This window comes from Haliotis asinina, chromosome 1 (genome assembly GCF_037392515.1).
Source record: "Haliotis asinina isolate JCU_RB_2024 chromosome 1, JCU_Hal_asi_v2, whole genome shotgun sequence".
In the NCBI taxonomy this organism is placed as follows: Eukaryota; Metazoa; Mollusca; class Gastropoda; order Lepetellida; family Haliotidae; genus Haliotis; species Haliotis asinina.
The window spans coordinates 74,649,150-74,658,157 of NC_090280.1; the positions used below are offsets into that span (position 1 = coordinate 74,649,150).

At 41.2% G+C, this 9,008-nt stretch overlaps 1 protein-coding gene across 1 annotated transcript in view; it reads left to right on the forward strand.

The window, feature by feature from the left end:
- The window catches only part of LOC137282530 (uncharacterized), a 32,839-nt gene extending 26,045 nt beyond the window's left edge, over positions 1 to 6,794 (forward strand). Inside the window, exons 15-22 of the mRNA XM_067814292.1 lie at positions 47 to 354; positions 616 to 723; positions 1,161 to 1,317; positions 1,550 to 1,733; positions 1,840 to 3,446; positions 3,758 to 5,017; positions 5,367 to 5,891; positions 6,344 to 6,794. Coding sequence (XP_067670393.1) covers positions 47 to 354; positions 616 to 723; positions 1,161 to 1,317; positions 1,550 to 1,733; positions 1,840 to 3,446; positions 3,758 to 5,017; positions 5,367 to 5,891; positions 6,344 to 6,609 — 4,415 coding nt within the window. The 3' untranslated portion in view covers positions 6,610 to 6,794. The remainder of the gene's footprint in view (positions 1 to 46; positions 355 to 615; positions 724 to 1,160; positions 1,318 to 1,549; positions 1,734 to 1,839; positions 3,447 to 3,757; positions 5,018 to 5,366; positions 5,892 to 6,343) is intronic.
- Positions 6,795 to 9,008: the final 2,214 nt, after the last annotated feature.

Consider the following 9,008-nt stretch of genomic DNA (forward strand, 5'->3'; position numbering starts at 1 on the left):
TATTCACTACATTGATAACTACGCATTATTTCTGTTGCGGCTACAGCTTATGATCGACTTGGACACTCAACATCGGCAACGTCAGACGCTGTTCTGGTTGACGTTACACCACCAAAGACAGGAAACATCTTCATTGGCAACACATTGGATAGCCACAGCGTTATGTCAGCAGACAGGCTGACCGTCCATTGGACGGGATTCGAAGACTCCGAGTCAGGCATCTTGTCAACGTACTTGGCCATAGGGTCGACCATCACTGGAACACTGTCACCTTTTATGAAAAATGCAGGAACATTTGCAGACATCCACATGAATGAATTTGTAGATGGCCATGAATATTTTGCCAAACTCATGGTACTTTTGTCTTTTTTATCACCCTATTTGTTGTATCAAGTAAGATTACATTTACAGAACTAACTGTAAAGACTGATGTGGTGAAACGACGAGCTTTAACAGGGTATTCTACAATAACTGTATGGCAATACCATTTTTCACATTCTAATATTTGACCTAAAAGTGTGTATTATAGTAGTGGTTATAATAGGTACCGTGCGGGGAAATATATTATATATAATATGTATGTCTCTGACATCTAAATGTAAGTGCTTTATGAAGGTAACAAACCAGGCTGGACTGACTTCTATGGCAGTGTCAAACGGTTTCACCATTGACACGTCACCGCCAACAAATGGTGTTGTTACGGATGGTCAAAAAACAAACCAGGTAGGTTCGGTGTCTTATACTGATATTACGATAACAAATGGTTAACCTGTAAAATGAAAGTGTCAGTGAGTGAGCATTAATTTACGCTGCTGTAGCAATATTCCAGCACTTTAAGGCTCCTCCACTGTCCCCTAAGTTGAAAGAAGCGATGCTGAGACATGAATACTTCATACCATTAACGAAAAGTACACCTGTACGTAATGAAAATTGTGTATATTTCAGACAGCAAGACAGAAACTATACAACTGCATTTACAGCTGAACATAAGTTCCCATTCTTTAAACTATTGAAGCAATTGTAAAAAGTACCGGATCAAAAAGAAAATATGAAAATTCTTCCAGTTCCACAAAACATACTTTCAAGTGGCTTTCCATACCTATACGTTGTAATAGATGCCTGTGGACACTGAAATGTATTGTTATTTCACACCACTTTAGATGGAGGCAGACTACCAGAGTTCCACTGACAGGCACACATGTTACTGGTCTGGATTTGATGATCCACACTCTGGGCTGTCCTCCTTTCAAGTTAGTCTTGGGACGCAGCCCTATCTGGACGATGTTCAGGCAGAAACTCATGTTGGTCTTGGAACGGGTACATATATTGAAAGTTCATACTATGGTTGCATGTAGACACCATGAGATATGTCCTTTCCAGAGTAAAGGTATTCAACGTTAAAAGCGAAAACGACTGAAATACGTTTATTACCTTTTACAAACAAAAGACGACAATGATCAAACCGTCTTCCAAACCAAAAGAAATTGAAACCTGCATGTGAATAATAGATTTTACAGCTGCATGATATGATATGGTCTTGTATTTGTAGAAATGTCATGGACTGGAGACTTGCCTCTCGGAGTAAAGCTCTACTGCAGTGTTAAGGCTTGCAACCATGTAGGCCTCTGCTCTAAGTCTGCATCTGACGGAATCATCCTGGACAACTCTCCTCCTGTTCCTGGCGTGGTCTTTGTAGGACATGATGGACAACACCAAAAATATCATGGACATGCGTAATTGTGCTTAATAGACTATTTCATCTTAACCCTAAACGGCTTTGAAAAATTGTTAAATTGCTTGTTTTGCTGTTCACTCACTATTCTCACCTTCTCGCTTCAGTACAACACTTCCTGTTCAGTGGTTTGGCTTTGAGGACCCAGAGACGGGAATCAACCACTTCGACTGGTGTGTTGGAACAGCGGCTGGGAAATGTGATGTCCTTCCAAGTATCAGCAATCTTCTTTCTGACTCAGTTCTTAAAACTGGCCTCAGTCTGCCATCTGGTCATCCCCTTTATGTTACTGTCAGTGCTACAAACCCAGCAGGTCTAGTGGCCACATCCACTTCGGACAGCTTCATCGTGGATGCATCCCCACCAGTAGCAACAGTGAAACCGTCGTTCACATCTCCCTACTCTAGAAACATGACTGCTGTGAATGTACAATGGGAGAACTCAATGCTTCATCTTCACTGGAAGTTCACAGACGCTGATAGTCCCGTTGAGAGACACCTGGTGTCACTATCTACTCATCATGATGGATCATCTGCTGTTGAAAGCATTCACCTGGGCGCTCAGGATTCCACCATCATCCTCTTTGAAGCAGGGAATCTGATGAGAAGCGGCGATGTGTACATTGCTACTGTCACAGCCTGTAACGCTGCAGATCTGTGTTCCACAACCACAAGTAACCCTATCCGTATAGATTCTACGCCTCCACAAATGGGAGAATTCAAATCCCCTATAGCATGGGAAAAAGTCATCGACAAGGCAGGATCTAAGGCGCGATTAAACCTTAAATGGCTAGGCTATGTGGACACTGAGTCTGGGATCCACTCCTATCATATCTCTGTCAGTCGAACATTTGATGGCAACGAGTTATCAGAAGGAATCGTGGAAATAAGCCATGATAATCATTCCACAGAACAATCAGCTTCCTTGATGCTGAGTGATCAGATCAGAACTGGAGAACTTATCATCCTGACAATCTCTGCGGTAAATAGTGCTGGTCTATCAAGTGGAATTGGAAAGGTCACTATGGCAGTTGTTGCCAGTGATACTACACACACAAAGGGAATGCTGGAACTCCAACGCCACTCATGTTTAGTTCATTACTGTGAAGGCGACTGCACATGTGCTATTTTGGGACAGCATTGTATGCTTACTTCATCACAGCCAAACTGCACTGATACAACCAGTAAAAGGAAGAGCGCTGATATAGTTGTACATCCTGGACTAGACTCTGATGTTACAGTTACCAGCTCATCATCATGTCTAACTGCACACTGGGAGGCCTCATCACCGCAGTTGTTAAATTCAGTCATGCGGTTTCAGTGGAGCATAGGGGAAAAGGGAAAACCACCAGGAACTGGAATATTTGATCTCAAAAGGGAACGTGTATGGCGGGACATAGGAAAACTAACCAGGTTAATACACTGCCTTCCTAGTGGACGATCACTTCAAGATAGAACAGAATATATCATCCACGTGAAAGCCTGGTTTGGCTTCGGTGAATATGCTGTGTTCCATTCTCATAGTGTCCTCATTGACCACACACCACCTACAATTCAGAGAGCCATGTCAGTTCTGGACTCAGATAGTTCTTGTAAAAAGGACGAAGAATACTTCGGTCATGGACAAACAATAAGAGCATGTTGGAATGCTGTATTTCATGACACAGATACACCAATAACAAGCTATGAAGTTTGGGTTGGAACATCGCCTGAAGGTATGGATGAAAACATAAAATAGTAAATCGTTTGACTTTTATCGTGTTAACACTACCTTCCCTGATTTGCTGATATATTTTCAATATGCTCCAAAAGCACCAAAAAAACCCCACAAACTAACATGAATTATGTCTTTGTCATAATATAGAACTTGGCATCCATAAACCTCCTACATAATGAATTATATATATTTATATAGAAACATATCACCTTTTGTGGGTTACATTACCAATATATCCACTACACTCAGCAGCAATCTATGAATGGACACATATGGCTAACGCAAAACTTCTTTTTTTCTGATTGGTAGGAGATGACGTTATTCAGACAAAGTCCATGGGAAATCAAACATCCTTTGCGATCCCTCTGGCACTCTTGAAAAGTGGTACAAGGTACTACAGCAGCATCAGGGCAACCAACTTGGCTGGTCTACAGACTATAGCAGTATCCGATGGCTTTGTAGTCGATGACACACCACCTGTAGTTGGTGTAGTCTTCAACACTGATCGCCACAAGAATACTGAGTTTCAGTCGTCCAAGACAACACTGAAGGCTTCTTGGCATGGATTTGAAGACTATCACTCCTATGTTCAGAGGTTTGAAATCGCGGTTGTGAAGGAGGGAGAACATATTCAGGATTCGATGTTCAAATATCATGGAATGGAAAATGAGATCACCATAGAAAATCTGGCACTGGAGGAAAACAAGAGGTATCGCATTGCAGTCAGAGCGGTTGATGCTGCAGGTCTTCACAGTGGCACCGCATTGTCTCCAAGTGTTCTAATTGACACATCAGCTCCTAAAGCCTTCCAATGTACGTCTTTCCTTGATAGGAACGTGAATTCTACTGCTCTTACGTTCCAATCTCTTCGCTATGTCTCAGCACAACTAGATGCGTTTGAATATCTACAAAAGGATCAATTCTATAGGATTACGGTGAAGGGTGAGTTGGACATCCGTGTGTCACGTGTCATTTTCACAGTCGGTAACCTTCAGGTTCCTGCAAAATTTGAAGACACATTCTCTGGAGTACAGGCCTCACATAGCTTCCTGGCCTCACATACTGGTCTCAGTAACATAAGTATATTAATCACGGGGACTAATCTTTCAGACACTTTTGATGTAATGCTGGGAAATTGTCAAAACCTGTCAGTAACAGATTCAACAAATGGCATCACAGTTAGGCAAATCCGACCCTCGGTTGTCGCTGTTTGTGCCAGGGTAATGGATCAAGAAAGCGGCATCAGAAGTGTATGGCTAGGAGCGGGAACCAGCAAGGGTGGGTACCAGATCCGTGCTTTGTCTCCAACGTCTGTTAGCAACCATGAAATGATTTGGGTGTCAGAGCCACATGGTAGTCCTGTCCATGTCACTGTAATGGCAGAGAACAATGCTGGATTCAGAACAATCTTCACATCCAAACCAATCACCGTCGACCACACACCGCCAGATATGAGTGTCTCGGCTGAAACTATGGAATATGCAGTCGGATCTGATATGGTATCTATCAGGATGACATGGGAGGCCAAGGACGTGGAAAGTGGACTACACTCATGCCTGTGTACATATGGTAATAGGTCATTTGTATTGTTACATAGACTTAAAGAAGAGCTCGATGTGTATATGTTTATGCATGGTTTTAGGACGCTTTTTTCCATATGCCAGTAATATCATTCTGTCCATGTGGGAAATCGAACTTAGGTCTTCAGAGTGATAAGCAGACACATTAGCCATTGTGTCTACTCTACCGCCCAACACCAAAAGAATACCAAAACTCTGTTGTATTACTCACGTCAAAGATTCCTGTGAGTGAGAAAGCTCTTGAAGTTCTCAGAATTATATTAAGGTTGATCAGACAAAGAATATCAACAATTGTACGGTTGCTGTTTAAAGACTTGTTATATATTTTCTGTTAAAAGGAAATCACCCTTTGTCATATGATGATCGTAAGTGGGAGACGTCACAGAGTTATACGCACTGTGAACTACATCACATCCCTGCTCGCCACGACACTGTTCTCTATGCATGGGTCCGTTGTATCAACAATGTCAACATGGACACAGTCATCAGATCAGAACCACTACATGTTGTGTACCATCCTCCTGCACTTCCGCTGGGAACTTTGAAACTTCTGGTGGACAATCAGATGTCTTCGGAATCCCTCCAGTCCAATGTCCAGGGTTACACTGACCATGTTGAGTTTGCCTGGCAGGATGAGGGTAGTAGTGACATCCGTGGCTATGAATGCCGCCTCCTGGAACACGGCACACCGGTAGCAGACTGGACGTCCATGGGACAGAAGACCTACGCAGCACTGGATGGATTGAGCCTGCAAGACGGACACATATATGACATCCAGGTCCGAGCTGTCAACAACAGGGCACAGTACAGTAATGTACTCAACGGTACCGTGACAGTCGATAGCCGGTCTCCCTTGACCACAGGTGAGAATGTACAAAAGTGAATCTGTCAGCAACAAGATTTGTAATCATGTTTCTCTCCGAAAGATTGTACATTCATAAATGCCTGCTCTGAAACTTGACGATGTCAGTGTATGCCTACTCAGTGTCTGTGGTGAAGATCAAGTCATTGCAACAGTGACTGACTATATTTTTACGCCAGCAAAATGAAGGCGGGAGACACCAGAACTGGAGAGTCGAGCTCTCTAACCACTAAGCTACACCAGCTCCCCATATGTTAGAGTACACATCGTGTGTCAAACTGACATATTGTCTCTGTGGATGATGGATAAGCACTAACAGTTAGACTACTGTACGTCCTGATATGTGTAAACCAGCAAATTTAAAGTTTCTTTGACTGAAAAAATTCCAGAACTTCCTTCCTCTCGATCCTTTTAATTTGTGACAATTAAAGTACTGTGATCTTTCATTTCCAGGGATTGAGCCTAACATAACAATGGTGAACGGACACCTCACGGTGGACTGGGCAGGTGTGTTTGACGGTTTCAACATGAAGATAGAATACGAAGTATCTGTTGGTACAAGGGAAGGTCTCGCAGACATAATTAGGCAAATGTCTACCACAGATACGTATCTGACATCAACTACCAACACAAATGCACCTGCAATCTTCCTCACCATCAAAGCAAATGCGGAAACTGGCAAATTTGGCATTTATTCCCACTTCCACTCTTTGAACTAAGCTTCCTTACATACCAGACTGAACAAATATTTTGAAGGACCTGACATGCTGACATGTAATTGCTTCGTGTATTGTTAATTGATATCATAATATTCAAGAACATTTGTCATAATTAGTATTGATGTTACTACCGCGTAACCTTGCAGTAGCTGTGTTCACTATTGAATAAAATTGTTGCCATTTAACATGTGAATTGGTCTCCTCGCTGACAGTGAATCGAAACGATTTTTGTCAAAACTTCCTCGGAAGCGCAAGCCATGCTTTACGGACGTGAAAAAGGCATGCTTTTAAGTACGCGACAGGGCACCGAAGACTGTACAGCAATGCCTTCTGATGTATTTCTTCTGAATGCTTCACAGGACTTTAACATGCTGAACACCAGTTGGAGTATGTACAGGTTAATCACCCTTACACGCTACCTTAGTGAGGGTGATTAAACGGCTTACACCACGAGGAATATGCATTTAATACGTGTGTAGTGCACAATTTTATTTTTTTAAGTACAGATAATTGCCATAGGAAAGTTAATCAAGTTATGCTAACAAAACACTACCAAGAACAATATCATGATCATAACTTTCCCTTCCAGTTTAAATTTAGGCATTGAGCCTCATTTCTATCCCCGTGCATCGACTTTCCTGTTTGAGTTTGTTTTTGTTGTGGAGAGTTCTTCCTATGTTATGGGGTTTCTATTATTCTTTTTGTTATTTATTTCTGTTTGTGCTATGTTGTTTCTGTTTGTTTTGAAGAGAATGTGTGCGCATTGTGTGGAATATTCCTTTCATTCCCTTCTAAGATATTTAACACGCTGTTCTCAGCTAGTTGTGTTTAGTATCGGAAATTGGGGGATGTTAAAATCCTCAGCATCAGTATTATATCTGCAGATAAGGTTCATGCTGTTCCCACCTTCAGATACATATACTTACATATATTAGTTTAGGTTACCTCGCCACTTGCGTTTGGATATGCTCCTGCAGCAAAGGGAAATTACATTCTGTATAACCTAAAACAACACATACGACAATTTCACTACACTGCATTTCTTGGTGATTCGCACTCACTCGGGATTCGTCCTAATACAAGCATTCTCTTCGTAAGAAACACAGTAAACTACATTTATAACTGACGTGTTTTTTACGAATTGACCTAACGAACCTTTGTCTGGTCATGGTGTTGTTTGGAAAGGCGGCACTTGCTGTGTATATTATCAATGCCTAAAACGAACGATTGTTATTAAGACCTAAAATCAGAAGATTACTTACATTTCACAATGTAAAACAATAGGTGGTACTGAAACATAATATGGCTTGACGGCTCTGTCCTGTCGAATTAGGTTCGTGTGGCAGTGCAGTGTTTGAACTGAATGATATAACGTAGCTAAGATATATGTGCTTGCAAATTATTACCTTAACATCTTGTAGAAATACCCCACCGTGTAAACATAATGAAAACGGAAGAATCTGGCATCTTCTGAGAAGTCATACTAGTTTGACACAGATTCCGAAAATTATAGCAATAATACATCGACTCAATCCTTTAATTCATATTCATTGAATGTTATTAGCTCGACTGTACATAATTTGAAGTTTGAAAACAATGTATCATTCTACGTTGGAAAGAAAATGCAGGTCTGACTGAAAGTAACAAAAGCAATGGGCAGACAAACATCTCGTAAAATGTTTGTGGGTGTGACCAATGAGCGTGGCGAGGACATAGCGTCTTTTCGTCTTTATCAATCAGTTCGTGTTTTTAGGGCTCTATGAATACAATGCAGAAGATCTATTGTAATCTTTCGAGTTATGATTATGTTTAGCAGATAAAAATATCCTCATGCAGCATTGAGGTTTTTGGTCAGTCTGGTATATAGACAGATTGGTTAAACCCATCATCAGGTCAGAGCCCTTACGCCACCTACACGAAGCCCAGAAAGCACAGCCTAGTCAAACCCACCAAAAACTTTTCTTAGAATACGGATACTCGACAACACTGTGTCTCTCTGCATTACTCAGAGTATCAGAGGAGCTGTGGGAAAAAACAGGCAATTGATCTGAGCCAAAAGATCAGGAGGATCCGTACCAAGGGCACCGAGTTTACTCGGGATGCAAACGACACATTTCAAAGACGGGGTCCGCATATTTAGAATGCATTTCCTGAATCTGATCAGTTACAATGCTGTTAAACGGGACAGAAAATATATATAAAGTATTAGTTTTATCAAAAAGGACAAGATCGGGTTTGTAGGCAGGAAACCTTAAGCTGGAAATGGACCTCTTCCAAAGAGGTTTAAAATCATTTAAACCGAAAGAGGTAGTAAGGTAGTGTTGGGATTTTTTTGTTTTTTATTTATTTATTTATTTATTTATTTATTTATTTATTTATTTATTTATTTATTTATTTAT